General features: G+C 47.9%; 1 protein-coding gene across 11 annotated transcripts in view; it reads left to right on the forward strand.

Moving 5' to 3' along the window:
- Positions 1–8,335: 8,335 nt before the first annotated feature.
- The window catches only part of MADD (MAP kinase activating death domain), a 97,102-nt gene continuing 85,505 nt past the window's right edge, over positions 8,336–19,932 (forward strand). For all 11 annotated transcript variants that reach the window (XM_044269587.1, XM_044269592.1, XM_044269588.1 and 8 more), the window contains exons 1-2: positions 8,336–8,472; positions 17,961–18,108. In XM_044269587.1, the coding sequence (XP_044125522.1) occupies positions 18,047–18,108 (62 nt within the window). In that variant the 5' untranslated portion in view covers positions 8,336–8,472; positions 17,961–18,046. The remainder of the gene's footprint in view (positions 8,473–17,960; positions 18,109–19,932) is intronic.

A 19,932-nucleotide genomic window follows, 5' to 3' on the forward strand; every position in this document is an offset into this window, starting at 1 on the left:
CTGATCCTAGCTTCAGGAGCTTCAGGTGGACGAGGTGACTCCTCTAGTCCCCTGGAATGAACTAACTCTTCCCTGTCTGGGCCTTCCTATATGTAACTAGGGCTCTCCAGCTCCCTCTAACGTCTGGGAGGCTAAACTACACCCTGACAGGCCTGACACCCAGATAATACAGGGAAAAACATGCACATGACATTTAATGCAATGTAACACATTAACCTGTGCAGTGCCCACCTTTACCTAGTGGGACACTACATAAATCCCGCCCATCAGTGTCGGGGACGTCACCGGGATTCCTGGCAGCCCCATGGAGAGCCTAGTACGTCACCGGATCTTCAAAAAATGCCTTTGCCATGCGCAATTTAGCGCAGGGCAAAGGAGATCGTCGGATCATGAACTGCTCCGATTCTCATGTCAGGGGGGCTGCCGGGGGGAAAATGGAGGGATGTCCGGGTTCAGCTCTGAACCCGGACAACCCCTTTAAGTATTACATGGTGCCCATCAAGGTCAATGTATTGGGTCCCAGAGAGCATCTTTAGATAGTGACTCTCAGTTTTTGCTGATAGGGGTGGTCCTAAGCGGAGACCTTCCATTTTCTCTATAGATCCTCCTAGTGGATACCCAGTTTGGTTAGACCTGCGCTGCGTTTACCGATGGCTGCCCGATGCAGCGCCCTCGTTCCCACATAGAATCTTGTTACTCCAGAATTCTTGAGATAGCACAGAGAGAAGTTTAGTTAAGTCTTTGTCACAACCAGGAAATTGTCTTGAATACCTGGCATGTCGGGCGTGCTGCCGCCAACAAGGAGCTATTGTAAGGGTCAAGTTTCACTCAAATATGAGGAAATTATTGTACGGACAAATTGTGCAAGAAAACTCTGTGAACTAAGATCTTTATGGGGAGGGAATTGAATCAATACCATCCAGAGCTACAGAGAAACCTAGAAATGGCAGTTTTTAACTCTTTACTGTCCTTATTGGGATCTACACTGACTCCCATGAGTGTCGGTAAGTGTCAGTATTGGTTACAACCACAACATATGGTGTACAGGGTGCATTCAGTTCTGCAAACGTCTCCAAGTCATGGCATAAAGGCTGTATGAATGAGTCCGCATCCGTAGTTCCGTTCCACGGCGCCGCAAAAAATATAAAGCATGTCCTATTCTTATCCGCAACTGTGGACAAGGATAGGCATTTTCTATGATAACGGTGGCCATGGCTACTACGGTTGTGTGAATGTAGCCTAAGACAGAAGATGTTTAAAGGGCATCTGTCAGCAGATTTGTGCCTATGACACTGGCTGACCTGTTACATGTGCGCTTGGCAGCTGAAGGCGTCTGTGTTGGTCCCATGTTCATATGTGCCCGCATTGCTGAGAAAAATAATGTTATATTATATGCAAATGAGCCTCTAGGAGCAACGGGGGCGTTACCATTACACCTAGAGGCTCAGCACATTCTACAATTGCCGCGCCCTCTCCACTTTGATTGACAGGGCCGGCAGTTGAAACGTCATCACGCCTGACCCTGTTAATCAAAGTGCACAGGGCTTGGCAGTTTCAGAGAGCAGAGCCTCTGGGAGTAACGGCAACGCCCCCGTTGCTCCTAGAGGCTCATTTAGGCTGGTGCTACACGGCGATCTTGGGCGTGACAGCTGTTGCGCAACTAAGTGCAGCCATAGAAATGAATGGGGTTGCAGCATGACTTGCAAGTTACTGCAACCCCAGAATCGCTAAGAAATCCAGCAGTTTGGCGATTCAGGGGTTGCAATCACAGCAATTTGCAAGTCGCGCTGCAACCTCATTCATTTCTTGGCCTGCACTGCTACACTGCCATCCTTAGTCGTGCTACAGCTGTCACGCCCAGGATCACCGTGTAGCCCAAGCCTTACATGAGCCAACTGACAAGGCAGTTATCGTGAATGAACCGTTCCTTCCTGATAATTGTCTCTCTGTATGGAAATGAATGATCGCTACTGAGATTATTTCACCCCATAGAAAATCCTTGTTTGCTGGTGGTAGATCACTGTTTATAAAGGGTAATATAAGGCCGCCAAATGATGATTTTTGAAGCCACTTTAAAGATGCGATCACCCAACGAACGGGTGATTGGCAGCACGTTCAGACAGCGCAATTATTTGAAAAAAGCATTAGTTGGAACACTCCTTCCTAATAATTGCACTTTACAGAGCTCATGATTCCCCCCCCCCCCCCACCCACCATGATGTCCATATGCCCTATAGGGCATACAGCAGGGCAGTGGCGTACCTACCATATAGGCAGACCACGCAGCTGCTATGGGCCCGTGAGGAAGAGGAGCAGAGGCCCCGCCCCCTAATTTCTCCCATCTATCTTCCTAAAGCTAAAGGACCTTTGATGATGTCATCACAGGTCCTGTAAAGGAACTGCACAGTGTAAAGTGTAGTTCCCAGGTTAGAACAGTGCATCGTCAGGACCTGTGATGACATCATCTTCAACATCACAGGTCCTGCTGGATCTAGCAAAGGAACTGCACCAAAAATGGTGTAGTTCCCAGGTTAAAAAGGTACATCTGCCAGGACCTGTGATGACATCATCGCAGGTCCTTCAACCCCTAATAGCAAGTATGAGGAGTTCAAAATCAGCTCTGCATTGATTCATAAGACTGGAATGCTTCATTAGCCCCCCACCCATGCCCTGTGTTTACTCATTGATCACTCATATATAATACTTCAGATGGTTACAGATGGTTGGCAGCACATAACCAAAGGGTTAAGTCCCCTAGGTACAATCAGGATAGAGACACATTAGAAAGCAATAATCAGCTAAAGCGCATTCCGGAAGTCTAGCTATTTAATCTCGTGCCGGTGGGATGCCGGCGGGCTCAGCCAAAACGCTTCACCCGCTGCTTACTGCGGTAAGTATGGTGATTCATGCGGGATCCGGGGTTGTCTGCTTGGAATTATTTTCATGTTATATCTAGTTTGCCTCAGCTTGTCACCATTCATGGGCATACTAATGGTTGCTGTATGAACCTTTTTCATACCAGGGATATGGCTGTGTATATTTAATTCTGACTTTGTTGTGTTTTAACTAACAGATGTCTGCCTCACAAGAGCGCACGGATTGCATGTCCCCTGCGGCATCTGTTCAATCAGGGAATATGGACTTTCTTAGGCCTCTTTCACACCGGCGAGATTTCCTCGCGGGTGCAATGCGTGACGTGAATGCATTGCACCCGCACTGAATCCGGCCTATTAATTTCTATGGGGCTGTTCACATGAGTAGTGATTTTCACGCATCACTTGTGCGTTGCGTGAAAATCACAGCATGCTCTATTTTGTGTGTTTTTCACATAACGCAGGCCCCATAGAAGTGAATGGGGCTGCGTGAAAATCGCAAGCATCCGCAAGCAAGTGCGGATGCGGTGCGATTTTCACGTTGCTAGGAGACGATCGGGATGGGGACCCGATCAATATTATTTTTCCTTATAACATGGTTATAAGGGGAAATAATAGCATTCTGAATACAGAATGCATAGTACAATAGCGCTGGAGGGGTTAAAAATAAATAAAAAATAAAAATGTAACTCACCTCATCCACTCTTCTTTCTTTTTCTTTGCTGTGCAGGAGGAAAAGGACCTGTGGTGACGTCACTGCGCTCATCACATGGTCCATCACATTATCTTTTTTACCATGGTGATGGACCATGTGATGAGCCAGTGATGTCATTAAAGATCCTTTACTCAGGTCCTGAAGAAAGAAGAGAAGTCGGGCTGCGCAAACAAGTGGATTAAGGTGAGTTCAAATTTTTTATTTTTTATGTTTAACCCCTCCAGCGCTATTGTACTATGCATTCTGTATTCAGAATGCTATTATTTTCCCTTATAACCATGTTATAAAAGGGAAAATAATACAATCTACACAACACCTAACCCAAACCCAATTGTCTATGCTGTGAAGATACGAGATGTGCAGCACCTGAAACTACGGATACTGGAAGCCTGTGCTAGCATTTCTCCTGCGGTGTTGCTATCAGTGTGTGAAGAGTGGGAGAAGAGGGTTGCATTGACTATCCAACACAATGGGCAGCACATTGAACACATTTTATAAGTGGTCAGAAACTTGTAAATAACTCATGTTAAAACCAAGCACACCATTGTTTTTCTTGTGAAATTCCCAATAAGTTTGACGTGTCACATGACCCTCTTCCTATTGAAAAAACTAAAGTTGGATTCAAAATGGCCGACTTCAAAATGGCCGCCATGGTCACCACCCATCTTTTTTTTTATCAAATCTTTATTTTCATTATGATTTGTCAAACAGCACTGATAGGGCATTTACAATATGACAAGAACAACATAACAACTCCACAATAAGTATATCCGGTTACATACATCAATTGCGTGTGAGAGGCAGGGTTTTACACAAAAAGATGCATTACAGATACGCCGCAAATCTCTTTATTTCAGCAACCCAGAGGATTAGATGAAAGTCATAACCCATCTCTTCTTTTGACTCAGGGATCCATCATATCTTTTCATACTTCCCTCCATGGTGTCCTTCCCTTCCACCCTTTACCCATACCCCTGGCTTTTCCTAAAACCCCTCTATATAGCTGGTAGACTAACTCTGGACATTCGCAGAACTAGCTTCGAACCAATCCCTCCACTTGCCCCATGCCACCATGAATTTGTCATGAGACAATGTTTCCCAACTGGTCAGCTCCTCTAGTAGGTATATTTCCTGAACTTTACCCCTCCACTCCCGTAAACTCGGTACCTCTTTTGATAGCCAATATTTCGGTATTAATAGTTTAGCGGCGGCAATTAGCTGAGCTGGAAGCGAGTGGGCCGTAAGTTTATAGTTACAATCTGGAAGGTTGAGTATAGCTACCAAGGGGGTAATTGGGCAATTGATTTTGCAAATAGCTTGCACCTTCTCCGACACCTTGTCCCAAAAACTCTTGATTACCGGGCATGTCCACCAAACGTGATACATGGTCCCTTTTGCGCCTCCACATCTCCAACAGACTTCAGAATTCGATGGTGAGATGGTATGTAATTTGTCGGGAGTTTTATACCACCTTGTAACAATTTTAAAGGAGTTTTCCTGTATTTTTATACAGCGTGAGTACCCGTGAGAGTGTGATAAAATCCTCTCAATGGTGCCAGCGGTAAAGTCAATATCCATTTCTGACGCCCATTGATCAATGTACTTAGGCCTAGTATCAGAGCCGATCTCTAGTATTTTATTATACAGACGAGATACTGCTCCTTTACTGTTGGTTGCCTGATTCCAAAACGCGTCATACCAAGTGGGGGTGTAGGTGTTAGGGGTGTCCATCAGATACTGCAGACCAATAGCCTTGAACTGCGAGTGATGGGGCAAGGTCCAGGGGACCCATCCAAACCTGGCTTTCAGGGATGATAAAACAGGGATTTCTCGATTCTCGAGTAGATCACCAATTGCCACATCCCCTAGTGCCTTCCACAAACCCATGTGGTCCCTAAAATCCTTCCGAAGCAGATAAGGCAATAATCCAGTTGGCGTTAGGGGGGAGACGCCGTCAAAGGGGTGTAAACATGCAGAAAATTTGCGCCAGGACTCAGCAACTCCTTTAAGCAGCTTAGGAATGTCTTCTCTAATGGGGGGTTTACTAGAAACATGGTCACCACCCATCTTGAAAAGTTTCCCCCCTCACATATACTAATGTCCCACAAACAGGAAGTTAATATCACCAACCATTCCCATTTTATTAAGGTGTATCCATATAAATGGCCCACCCTGTATATTGTTTTCTTCCTTCAATTTTTATATAGTTTTTCTGTTTTTATCCTTTAATAAACATTGTTTTATGCAATATTGTATGATATTATCATATAATCCTAAACTGTTTCCTAAAAAGGGGGGGGGGGGGGGGGGGGGAAGCACTTTGTTGCCAGAATACATTTCTGGTCCACCCAGTGAGCTCCCTTGATGCGCTCCTTGGTTTAAAGAGTATCTCCGGTACCATGTGACCAGAAGCCATGTGAAGTTTACCGCTATGATGCGTCCCATGGGTGGAACGCACTTCCGGATTCCGGTACCATATAACCAGAAGTCCACACATCGCGCGCAATTTTTCATCTCCGCCCACATCAGTCTCCAGTGCCGAATCGGAAGTGAATCTGTGAGTTAGATACGGACAAGTTTCACAACCCTCAGTAGGAACAAAATGATCTCTTTTTATGTGAAACCCATACACCCAACCCTGAGAGTTTTATTGGGTGTCATTGGGACTTATTCTAATGCTAGTTAGGTTCTGTTTAATTCCAAATCCAACGGGGAGGGTAAAATTCCGGGTATCTGGGCCGGGAGGTGGGCCCACCAAGTGGAGGAAGTTCCTGCCTTCTTGTTTGTTATGTATATATGTCTTTGATTCAGTGTAACATGTAATGCTCCTGAGGAAGGGGTTGTTGTTAATACCCCGAAACGCATCGAGCTCAAATTAAAGTAAATTCATATTACCTGAGAAGTCCACCGGGTCATCTTTTACCGGGACAACGAAGGGACTACCATATTACAGCTACCTCGGTGAGGAGGGGGGGGGGTTTGGTGTCAAGTGTCTTGAGGTTATCTTGCACCAACCCCCCCCCCCCGTGACGTAAGTAACACACAAGATTGTGTAAAAATTCCTTCCCCATTGTGGTAAAAATCTCCTTCCACTTTATGTTGGTGGAACGACCTCACAGTGGCCATCAGATCACTAGTGTAGGTTACACTCTAAATGTGACCACACAATTAGTGTTCCTTTTAACCTATTTTTTCTTTTCTTTTTTTCCATTTCTCTCTCTCCTTTCTTTCCTGTGATCCCGGGAGAGCCAAGGAAGAAGGTGGCTGTTCGGTCTCTTAGATTTGGATTTTGTTATAATAATACTATAGTTACTATTTTTAAATCAGTATAATACTGTATTCTAATTCAGTTCTATTCTCTATTTTTATGACCTTGGGTGCTCCACTGATTCTCCCTTTTTTTCTTGCGTATTTATTGCATGCTGTGGCGCTTGATGGTTTTTGTGACTGCCCTTGGGGACACTTTCAAAGTTTTCCCAATTTTTCGGACTGACTGACCTTCATTTCTTAAAGTAACGATGGCCACTCGTTTTCTTTTCTTAGCTGCTTTTTTCTTGCCATAATACAAATTCTAACAGTCTATTCAGTAGGACTATCAGCTGTGTATCCACCTGACTTCTCCTCAACGCAACTGATGGGCCCAACCCCATTTATAAGGCAAGAAATCCCACTGATTAAACCTGACAGGGCACACCTGTGAAGAGAAAACCATTTCAGGTGACCACCTCTTGAAGCTCATCAAGAGAATGCCAAGAGTGTGCAAAGCAGTAATCAAAGCAAAAGGTGGCTACTTTGAAGAACCTAGAATATGACATATTTTCAGGTGTTTCACACTTTTTTGTTATGTATATAATTCCACATGTGTTAATTCATAGTTTTGATGCCTTCAGTGTGAATCTACAATTTTCATAGTCATGAAAATAAAGAAAACTCTTTGAATGAGGTGTGTCCAAACTTTTGGTCTGTACTGTATGTGTCACTAGTATATTATGAGCACTATATATCACTAGTATATTATGAGCACTGTGTGTCAGTAGTATATTATGAGCACTATATATCCCTAGTATATTATGAGCACTATATATCCCTAGTATATTATGAGCACTATATATCCCTAGTATATTATGAGCACTATGTGTCAGTAGTGTATTAGGAGCACTATATATCACTAGTATATTATGAGCACTATGTGTCAGTAGTATATTAGGTGCACTATATATCACTAGTATATTATGAGCACTATGTGTCAGTAGTATATTAGGAGCACTATGTGTCAGTAGTATATTAGGAGCACTATGTGTCAGTAGTATATTAGGAGCACTATGTGTCAGTAGTATATTAGGCGCACTATATATCACTAGTATATTATGAGCACTATGTGTCAGTAGTATATTAGGAGCAGTATGTGTCAGTAGTATATTAGGAGCAGTATGTGTCAGTAGTATATTAGGAGCAGTATGTGTCAGTAGTATATTAGGCGCACTATATATCACTAGTATATTATGAGCACGATGTGTCAGTAGTATATTAGGAGCACTGTGTGTAAGCACGTTGTAGGTTTTGCCCGGCACACATTATATAATCAGATTCCTGATAATCTTCTATGTGTCTCTTCTGTGCTGTATATAGGCCGCTGTCACTGTCACCATAGAAACCATCCCCCCCCCCCCCCACCCGTGCGTAAAGACGCAAGGGTAGAACGTTCGTCACGTCGTAAGTAGGATGGTGGGCGGGGCTTTTCTTGTGGCACGTCCCTGCTGATGATGCGCGGGCACGGGAGGTGGGGGTAGCCGGGTGCGGGTTCTTGTATGTTGTCAGGCCCCGGAGAGACTGCAGCAGCGGCGGCCGACGAGGGAAAGTAAACCGGGTTCTCTCCGCCAGCAGGTAAGCTACTGTTCACACTGCATGTCCTCCCCTCCCTGAGAGTGTGTGGTGCATGACTGCTCCGCCTCCTGTCAGTGCTCGCAGCCCTGCTGTCACTGCTTCCCTGGGCATCATAACAGGGCTGTCAGTGGGTATGTGCTATCCTGCTCTACTATCATGCATGCTCCTGTCATTGCTTTCTAGGGCTGCATGGCTGAGGGGGGCGCTCAGGACCCCCATTGCTTCCCATGGCTGAGGGGGGCGTTTAGGGGGCGTTTAGGACCCCCATTGCTTCCCATGGCTGAGGGGGGCGTTTAGGACCCCCATTGCTTCCCATGGCTGAAGGGGACGCTCAGGACCCCCATTGCTTCCCATGGCTGAGGGGGGCGCTCAGGACCCCCATTGCTTCCCATGGCTGAGGGGGGCGCTCAGGACCCCCATTGCTTCCCATGGCTGAAGGGGACGCTCAGGACCCCCATTGCTTCCCATGGCTGAAGGGGACGCTCAGGGCCCCCACTGCTTCCCATGGCTGAGGTGGGCGCTCAGGACCCCCACTGCTTCCCATGGCTGAGGTGGGCGCTCAGGACCCCCATTGCTTCCCATGGCTGAGGTGGGCGCTCAGGGCCCCCACTGCTTCCCATGGCTGAGGGGGGCGCTCAGGACCCCCCACTGCTTCCCATGGCTCAGGGCCCCCACTGCTTCCCATGGCTGAGGGGGGGGGGCTCAGGGCCCCCACTGCTTCCCATGGCTGAGGGGGGGGGGGGGCGCTCAGGGCCCCCACTGCTTCCCATGGCTGAGGGGGGGGGGGGCGCTCAGGGCCCCCACTGCTTCCCATGGCTGAGGGGGGGGGGGCGCTCAGGGCCCCCACTGCTTCCCATGGCTGAGGGGGGGGGCGCGCTCAGGGCCCCCACTGCTTCCCATGGCTGAGGGGGGGGGGCGCGCTCAGGGCCCCCACTGCTTCCCATGGCTGAGGGGGGGGGCGCGCTCAGGGCCCCCACTGCTTCCCATGGCTGAGGGGGGGGGGGGCGCTCAGGGCCCCCACTGCTTCCCATGGCTGAGGGGGGGGGGGGCGCTCAGGGCCCCCACTGCTTCCCATGGCTGAGGGGGGGGGGGCGCTCAGGGCCCCCACTGCTTCCCATGGCTGAGAGGGGGGGGGGGGCGCTCAGGGCCCCCACTGCTTCCCATGGCTGAGGGGGGGGGGGCGCTCAGGGCCCCCACTGCTTCCCATGGCTGAGGGGGGGGGGGCGCTCAGGGCCCCCACTGCTTCCCATGGCTGAGGGGGGGGGGGGGCGCTCAGGGCCCCCACTGCTTCCCATGGCTGGGGGGGGGGGGCGCTCAGGGCCCCCACTCCTTGTCATGCCTGAGGCAGGTGCTCAGGACCCCCATTGCTTCCTATGCCTGAGGGGGGCGTTTAGGACCCAGTGCAAATAAAGTGTGCATCGGGTTCACACAATACACCTTGGGTCGTGTGACGCCAGTGTACTCGTGCATGGCTGCATTCGCCCCTGTCATACAGCTTAGTGACGCCATCATGGTGCTCGGATCATCATATGGCGGTTTATTATTTATGGATTATGCAAATGTTGCAGCAGATTGGACCATTGTGCCCATGCAGCTGTATGGAGTACTGCGTGCTGTGTAATCTGGAGGCTAGATCGGCGCTGTTCTCTTCCAGCGGGTACTAGAAGACTGATCCTGCACGCCTATAGTGTGCATTGGCATTGTGCATCTTGGCATTGGCGTGGTAGGACACATGGGTGCACATTGATGCGTCATAGCGTCAGGTTATGGGGTGATCCAGCTGGTTCCTGATAGTAATGTATGTACCCCTGATGTAACCGCACTGTAGAAGCCCCTGTATACTCTCCATGCAGCGGGGGGTTGTTATGGGCGGTGAGCTCAGGTATAGCCCTTCTGCTTCCTGCCCATCTGGTACCCTGCTCAGCTCGGAGTTCACACGTGTGACGCCCCTTTCACCTAGTGGGTGTTATCTCCATGACCAACGACTTGTGTCAATAGCCTAATTCTCCTGTCACAGTTCATGCCCTACAGCCCCGGCTTCTATTAAGACCCATTCTTTTCGGGTTACTCATTTCCACTCCAGTGTCATTCTTCACATTTTTTTCTATTGCGTCTTCTGATCTGGTGGCTGATGTATAATATTGCATTTTGAGCTCCCTGTTATACTGTCTGGGAAAATGCTTTGCTGCTTGCATCTCTCTTACAGGGGTTCTCCAGGAATAGAATACATGGCTGCCTTCTTCAATAAACAGCATCACACCTGTCCACAGGTCGTGTCTGGTATTGCAGCTGAGCTCCATTGAAGTAAATATGGCTGAGATGTAATATCGCACACATCCTGTGAGCAGGGGTGGCGCTCTTTTTTTTTTTTTTTTTTTTTTTTTTAAGAAGAAGAAAGCCGCCATCTTTTTTTCTAGTCCCGGAGAAGCTCTTTAAAGAAGACCCGTCGCCTCTCCTGATATGTCTGGTTTAGTTACTACTTGCATTCCCCATGTAATAACAATTTCTGAACCTCTCTTATTATGTAATTATGTTGTGACATTCCTTTATCATTCCTGCTAGAAATTATGAATGAATAGCTAGAAGTTTGAAATGAAGGTCCAGATGGGTGTTACAAGTTGTGGGCGTGTCCCTGCAAAATATAAAGCCTCATTCACATATCGATGTTTTGAGCCAAAACCATGATTGGAGCCTCCACAGACATAAGAGATAGGGGAAAGATCTGCACCTGTTCTGTGTTTAGAGACACACCTGGTTTTTGCTCAAAATCGCTGATGAAAATCACTGACCGAACACTGATGTGTGAATGAGGCATAACTGATAACGTCAGACTGTGCAAGGACACCTCCCCAACAGGTAACGCCCATCTGGACCTTTATTGCAGACCGTTGGCAAATTCTAGCAGGAATAATAGAGGAATGGCACAACATAGTCATAAGAATAGATGCTCCAGAGTTGTTTTTATATGGGGAATGCAAGTAGTTACCACAACAGACATGTCAGGAGCGGTGAAGGGGTCTTTTTAAAGTGCTGACAGTCCTTCCTTGCATGGTGGCACCATGCCATCAGCTGTGCAGGGAACTTCCACACAGTGAATCGGTCAGGCTGCAGTGCCCTGCATGGCTGGGAGGCCGGGGTGCAAACATTGAAGGGGCTGCAGTATTGAATCAGCGCCGGGCCCCCTCTATTTTCAGGTTTGGTGGGGGTGATAGAGGTCGGAGCCCCCACTCATTATACTATCCTATCTCTGAGCCATAATTTTATGAGATGGGAATACCCCTTTGTGGCATTAACGTCTCTGGTAGGTAGGGTCCCAGCCATTGGCATGCCCACCTCTGCTTTCAATGAAAGGGGCACAGACTTTTTCCAAAGCGGCGCCACTTCCTAAGTGAATGGGGCTATGTTCCAGCACAGCTCTTGTTGGGGGGGGTGTGACCCTTTCTTGGTTAAATTGAGAAGGGGCGTGACCCTTTAGTTATTCACTGTCATTGGCGTCTCAGTTGATGATCTCCGACCAGGCATTGATGGCAAAAATAATCAATAAGCCATGCGATGGGCCGTCATACCGATGTCATCTGTACTATGGCCATCTGGGTCCCGGTTAGTAAGATGGCGGCACGTTTCCCGTTTTCATCCAGGCGCATTTCATCTGCAGGTAAATGTCAGGATGGTTAACAGCTATGGTTGGAAGCCACGCTGGCAATTACTGGGAAGGGGTGGACAATTTGGCGTCCATTCCTGATATTTGCTTGCCTCTGTGGTGGTAACACGTGCGGCGTTAATTGCAGTATAGGACGGACTTATCCTGTTCGGTCTCTTATTTATTTCGCTTATCTCCCTTTACCCTATAGAAATGACGTGCATACAGTTTTCCCCATGTGATCTGCATGTGCTGCCGGCTCCCATCCCCCTCACTTGTCACCATTCCTGTCTTCCTTCTTACCAGCCGCCCTTCTTCCTCCTCTTGACAGTAATGGCTCTTGCTGCCTCTTCATCACGCTCTCCAATTTACTCCTGATGAAGTCATGGTCCCCGCTCCTCACAGCCGCCTTTCAGTTTTGGATGTAGGTCATTATCCGCCCGTTGCTTCACTGCTGGTTCGTGACGTCGCCCCATCGCCCTGATTCCTCCATATTGATTGCAGACACGACCTCCGCTTCATGCTGTCCTTGCACAGATTGTCATGTAGCCCCATAGGAATAATCCAAGAATAACCTGCAGCCTTTTCTTCGCCCTCCTGTCGTCCCCACTGACGGTTTCCCCCCGAGAAGACTGCTGCCTCTCCCTGGACTGGACGTATGTCCCTGCACCCCTGGACTGTCGGATCAGTACTGCGCTCGGCTATCTCCGTCAGTGCCATAGACTGAACAGGGTGGAAGTACGCCCGTGTGACCTCTGCTCATTCTCAGATTGGTCTTGGGGACCCCCGTTTTAGTGATGGCTTGGGGGTCCTAGCATTTTGACAGGTGATAGGTTGCTATGGTGGGACAACCTATTTAAAGGGGTTATCCCATGACGGACGTAAAAAACGAACATTAGACATCATACAGTACATGACAGTCGTATTTCTGACACAGCTAGAATCGGCCCTGTACCTCACATTGGTCTAGAGATCTCTCCATCCGCTGCTCCAACTGTTCTGCTACATTTATTTCAGGCTGTCGGATCAGGGGTGTGTCCTTTCTGCTGCAACTGTCTCCATATCACAGCTCAGGGGGCCTGTCCTTTGCTGCAGCTCTCTCCCTATCACAGCCCCGGGTCACGTGGCCTTTCAGTTTAATCTCTCCCTATAATGTCCTTCTGATCTTTCTGTTGCAGTTCTCCCTAGCCCAGCTCGTCGGAGCGTGTCCTTTCTGCTGTAACTTCCTATCACAGCTTGATGGACATGTCCTTTCTGGCACCTCTCTCCCTATCAGAAATCAGAGGGAGCATGTCCGATCTCCTGCAGTTCTCTCCCTGTAACTGTCACAGTAGATATAGCCGGTGGTAGTTCTAGAAAGGAACTGAGCATGTGCGTCCACCTCAGCAATATTACCGAGGTGGACAGAGAAATAAGGCATGGAAGAAAGAGCAGGTGGCTCTATACAGATATATTTTATTGATAACTGGCTATTTCTGCTTCCTGGGAAAGCTATCAATCAATAGGGGTGGGGGGTGTAGCACAATTGTAGCACAATTGTTCGTTAAAGGGGTTGTCCAGGATTAGGAAAACATGTCAGCTTTTTCCCCCAAAAAGAGCACAGGGGTTTTGCCGTCAGACAATGGGGGCATATCGCTAGGGTATGCCCCCATTGTCTGTGATTGGAATACCCCTTTAAGTCGCTTTACTGTTTGCAATTCGATGAGGGAAGACATCAATGTACCTGTACCGTGAGGACAGAAAATATGGCGGTTCATTCAGAGCTGCATTAAGAGCAATTCAAAACCTGCGTTTAAAGGGGTTGTCCGACTGAGCTGAGCATGGATTGGTTGCTATAAGCAACGAGCCAGTCTGTTAGGCCAAGTCCAGGCTTAGCGGGTATATTCAGCAGCGGATTTTAATGCAAAGTCCACCTACCTTACCCTCCACCACTTCCAGCGCCACCGTTCTGATCCTCGCCGCCACTGCACCCATCTTTTTGGATGTAGCAGTGAAGTGTCCGTGTACGCCAGACCAGTGACGTCACATGACTGCTGAGGCCAACGATTGTATATGTGCATGTCAACAACAAAAAGCCTGACGGTGAGGTGGCATTGATAGAGACAGGCGGTGAAATATGTTCTCATATATTCTTTTATTATTTTATGAGGGTTTCTGCCTGGGGTGATTTTTTTTTCTTTAGCACATAAGGATTTGGGCACAGATTAAACATGGATTTGCACCAAAATCTGCTGCCGAAACCGTCCAATTTGTCAGACAGGAAAAAAACAAACTGCTTGTTGCCTATAGCAACCAATCAGTGTTCAGCTTTCACTTCATGAGCTGCTGAGGGGAAATGAAAGCTGTGCTGTGATTGGTTGCTGTGGGTAGTGAGGCATGTGTTCAACTTTCACTTCATAAGCTGCTGAGGAGAAATGAAAGCTGTGCTGTGATTGGCTGCTGTGTGCAACCAATCCGTGTTCAGCTTTCACTTCAAAAGCTGCTGTGGGGAAGTGAAAGCTTTGCTGTGATTGGTTGCCATGGGTAGTGAGGCGTGTGTTCAGCTTAACTTCATAAGCTGCTGAGGAGAAATGAAAGCTGCGCTGTGATTAGTTACTGTGGGCCTGGTTTTCTGTATAAAATGGCTATGGCTTGTAAATGGTGAATTAAATTTCTTGAAACTCTTGTTTTACGGCCCGTATTGAACAATGGCTGTCACACTGTAGTCGGGGCTTCCTCTGTAATGACGCCCCAAGGCAAAAGAAAGATGAATGCCTCATACCTCAGTGAGGTGAAAAGTTCTCAGTACAGGGACTGTACAATGTCTGCCTCCATGTTTTAGTCACCAGTGGTGTATCATGGCAAGTGCAGCCATGACCTTCCCCCACCACTGCAGGAGCCATGGGTAACAGTCTGCCAATGGAGGAGGCGTACAGGAGGCGGAGACAGATGGCTGATAGCATTGTCATCCCCTGAGTAAGACCTGCCATTAGCCTGCGCGGCCTGACTACTGTGTGCACAGGCCGTGACAGAGAGCGCGTCACGCAGGCGCCAGATCTGTGTACATACAGTGGGTGGGATCCTGATGCTTTTAGTTTCGTGTTTATATTGTGACTTCGACAGAAGGCGTCTAGGAACAGATGCGTAAAACTTGCTTGGAGATACGGCACAGATTGGCAGCCATGAGCTGATGGAGCGCACATGCCATAAGGAAAAATACTTGTGCTGGTGCATTTACCATGGGAGGGACGAGGGTCCTGGTAGCTGCCCAGGCTTAAAGGGAATGTGTCTTCTGAAAGTGACCTAATCATGTTTTCCTATTAAACATATATTTTTAAATAATTTATAATTTTTATAGTTATATTTTTAATTTTCCATGTCACTATAAATATATATAAAAAAATTTTTTTTAAAAAAATCCTGCAGTTTTTACCCTGGCCATTAAGCCAAATAGGTGCCACTTCTTGCTCTGTCCAGACTCCGTGTGCCATCTGTATTCCACGGACACTGCTCAGCAGAAAATTTCTCCCTATAAGACGCAGTTTTAGTGGAGGAAGAGAAAAAATATTTTATCAGACTCCCAATCAGCCCCGCCCCAGTGTTAATCAGACCTCAGATCAGACTCCCAATCAGACCCCCCGCAGTTTTAATCAGACCTCTGATCAGACCCCCATGTTTCTAAGACCTTCAGTCAGACCCACATGTTAATCAGACCTCAGATCAGAGAAAAATAAATCAACTCGCCACTCCTGCTCTTCCTGCCGCGCTGTTCTGTGACCTGACGTCACACACAGGGCAAGGTCACACCATAAGACGCACTGACATTTTTTTCCCTCCACTTATAGGGCGGAAAAAAACGGTAATGGTCAGTGAAAAATGGTCCAAACACAGATGCTGTCCATGGAAGATGCAGACAGCACACGTCAGTGAAAAAACAAAATGTAAACCAGGCCTTTCCCGCTCCCCACTGGATTCCGGCTCCTTTGATTCCCCCGCCACCACCGGTTTCTATGTGTCACGTTGGCCACTAGGTCAAATGACACATGGGGGACACTTCACTGCTGGATCAACCAGAGCGAGGCGGCAGCAAGGGACCGAAAGAGGCCTCATTGCTCTGATTGGCTGCAGCAGTCATGGGACCAAGCTTCTTCCTGGTCCTGTAGGGACCAATAGCAGCCAGGAATAGAGCAACTGCAGGACGACGGACAATACATTATTTATTTATTTTTTTGTATGCTCAGGTGGCGGGAAGGATATCTTTCATCATGACAGTCTCCTTTTAATTAAAAGGGGTTGTAGAGTATTAGAAAAACATGGCTGCTTTCTTCCAGAACTGGCCTGTCTATGGGTCATCTCCCTTGAAGTGAATGAGGCTAGGCTGCAATACCACGTACAACCTGTGGACAGGTGGGGCGCTCTTTTTGGAAGAAAGAATCCATATTTATTTTTTATTTACTTTTATAGCCCCTTAAATTTTCTGCTCTTCAGACACCAGGATGCATAGTCTCGAATGGCTGCCCTGCCATAGGCCAGAGGTGACCCCAATGCCTGGCCATATCCTTCCTTTATACAATAGATGTACTAGGAATACTAATAATTTATAAAATTATTATTAGGTTTTATAACGCATACCCCATGTTGTAATGGTAAGGACGAGGCAGACATTTTCTACCTGCCAGAGGTAGCCCCTGCTCTCATTGCAACCTTAAAGAGTTAAACAGCAAATTCAGCTCTGCTTCATCTTTAGGAACTGGCGTGCTCAGTGATTGATATCTACGTTTCCAGCGAGATGCAGGGAGCGATGACTATAATTGAGAGGACATGACTCCCGGCAGGCAGGGGGGGCGGCAGCGGTGAGGGACGGAATTAGAAGCGGAAGGGATGAAGGGTGAGATGTTCCAGCAGAGCAGCAGGGGCAGATGATTAATAGAAGCAGGGAGAGATTGATCCGCACGTACGAGGATGGCCGCGGTGGAGCCGAGGCTCAGGGATGGATGTGCGCTGTGCGATGAGGAAGCAGGAAAAACAAGGAGAGGGATTGCTGTTCGGATCACTGCCAAGGCAGGGGGAGAGGATCGTACATGAGTCTAATGCATGAGATGGTGGGTGCATCTCCTCTGGTCAGGTGCATTGAGATAAGGGGGGGGGGGGGGCAGCTGTGCTGGGAGGTGTGGATATGTGGAGAGCAGATGTTTTTGGGAGAGGAGATTCAGCCTAAGGCATTGAGAGAAGGGTTGGTTGTGCAATGAGGCAATGAGGCAATGACGGCTGGTTGTGCTGGGTCAGGATTCTTGGTGAGGAAGCACTTTGGCCAGGCAGGTGGGCATGGTGGGTGTCTGATGAAGGGCACCGCTGTGGGGCAACTGGGCAGTGTGACAAGGGTACTTGGCCAGGTGACTGCTCATAGGGGGTGGGATATATGGCGGGGGTCTACAGCAAGGATACATGATGAGGGGCACCACTGCACAGGTAGTGAGATTCCCAAGCTGTGGGGCAGATCATTGGTGAAGGGTAAGAACGCTAAGGGACCAGGCAGCACTCTGTGCCGGGGATGCATGTCAGCAGGCTGTGTTGTGTCGACGTGTGATGCATACAAGGTTAAACGCACGTATGATGTACGTGCACGGCGAGGTATGTGTAGAAGGGGGAGGGCCGTGCACGGTGAGGTGGTGGAAGTATTGGTGGCAGAAGATCAGGAAGATGTTAATCTGCAGATGATTACGCACCAGGATACTATCAGATGCATACAGTAAAAGCTGTCAGAGGAGCGCTGCGCAGGGCGGCCCCCACCATTGTACCCCCACCTGCAGTCTGATCTTTGTATGTAGACCTGATATGATGGGCTAACGTCCGTTCCGATTTTCCCCAGGTCCCTGCTGGTGATCCCACGTGGTCAGCAATGGTCCAGCGAGCAGAGTCGGAGCTTGTAAAATGAAATAATACTACGGCAGCACCATGGGGCAGAAGAAGAAGCCGTGTCCCAGGTTGCTGGACTACCTGGTAATCGTAGGCGCAAGGTAAGTCCTCAGGGCAGTGCACGGCTCCTGTGCCCACAAGTGGAAAACAACCGTCATCTGACGAACGCTAATAGCATAATGGGAAGAAATTAGGGATCATGCAGCATAATTAGGTTTCCTTTCAGAGAGGATCAGCCACGGTGAATTAATATTTCATTCATTCACTGGGAACATCAAATTACCTTTATGTCATGTAAGTCGTAGGCGCCGTTAACCATTTCCTCTCTGCATTGACTCCTGTTATCCTGCCTTTTTTGGCTTTCCATCTGCTTTATGTATATATTGGTTGCAGACATTTCTTCCAGTGTTCAGTTCTCGCCACCACAACAATCCAATTAGGATGAATGGAAGGGATTTTCAGCGGCAGAAATGTTTTCAGCAAATCTGCCATGTGTGACCTAAACCGAAAACCGAGGGACACCTGATTGACCGTATAGAGATGATGGACTGCCAACAATTGCATCTGCTGACGTGTGAGATTCATCAAACCGGTGTAAAGTAGAACTGGCTTAGTTGCCCATAGCAACCAATCAGATTTCACCTTTAATTTTCCAAAGGAACTGTGAAAAATAAAAGGAGGAATCTGATTGGTTGCTATGGGCAACTAAGCCAGTTCTACTTTACACCAGTTTGATAAATCTCCCCCTATATGTTTACTGCCTGGTGGGACCCGCACCGATCAGACAATGGAGGCATATCGAGAGGATATGCCCTCATTGTCTGAGATGGCAAAACCCCTTTAATTTAAAGACGCATTGGCCCTTATTGTGAGCCAAACCCAGCAGTGAAGCCTACAGAGAGATCAGGTATAATGGAAACATCTGCACCTGTTCTGTGTTTTTTGACCGGCACCTGGTTTTGGCTCACAATAACTGATCAAAATACCTGACTATGAAAACTGAAGTGTGAACTTGGCCTAAGATGGTCAAATTCAATTGTGTGCACCACAGGGACCAATATGTACTGTATTTATAAAATCTTTAAAGAGTTGCTGTCCCCTCTCCTGTCATGTCTGTTGTCGTAACTTCTTGCATTCACCATGTAACAACCATTCCTGAGCATCTATTCTTATGACTCTATGATGTGCCATTCCTCTTATTCCTACTAGAAGTAGATCTCGTCTGCTTATAACAAGACCACTGTTTATGGCTCTGTCTTATCTCAATGATGCATCTCCCTATGTACATGTCTTCCTGTAACATCCTCTAAATGTTGTTCCTGTTTCTCAGTCTTTCATTTGTAAGGCCCCTTTCACACAAGCGAGTTTTCCACGCGGGTGCAATGCATTTTGATGCGTTTTTCACGCGTGTGATAAAAAACGGAAGGTTTACAATCACCAACTCTTAGCAACCATCAGTGAACTTGATTGCGGATGCAATGCTTTTTTCACTGAAGCCCCATTCACTTCTATGGGGCCAGGGCTGCGTGATAAACGCAGAATATAGAACAGGCTGCGATTTTTTTCATGCAACGCAGAACTGATGCGTGAAAAAAAGCTCATGTACACAGACCCATTGAAATGAATGGGTCAGGATTCAGTGCGGGTGCCTTACGCCCCTTTCACACGAGCGAGTTTTCCGCGCGTGGGTCTGTGTACACGCATCAGTTCTGCATTGCGTGAAAAACGCTGCGTCTTCTATATTCAGCGGTATTTCGCGCAGCCCTGGCTCCATAGAAGTGAATGGGGCTTCAGTGAAAAACGCATCGCATCCGCAACCAAGTGCGGGTGCGATGCGTTTTTCACTGATGGTTGCAAAAGATGTTGTTTGTAAACCTTCCGTTTTTTATCACTCATGTGAAAAACGCATCAAAACGCATTGCACC

This window comes from Bufo gargarizans, chromosome 10 (assembly GCF_014858855.1).
Source record: "Bufo gargarizans isolate SCDJY-AF-19 chromosome 10, ASM1485885v1, whole genome shotgun sequence".
Lineage (NCBI taxonomy): Eukaryota > Metazoa > Chordata > Amphibia > Anura > Bufonidae > Bufo > Bufo gargarizans.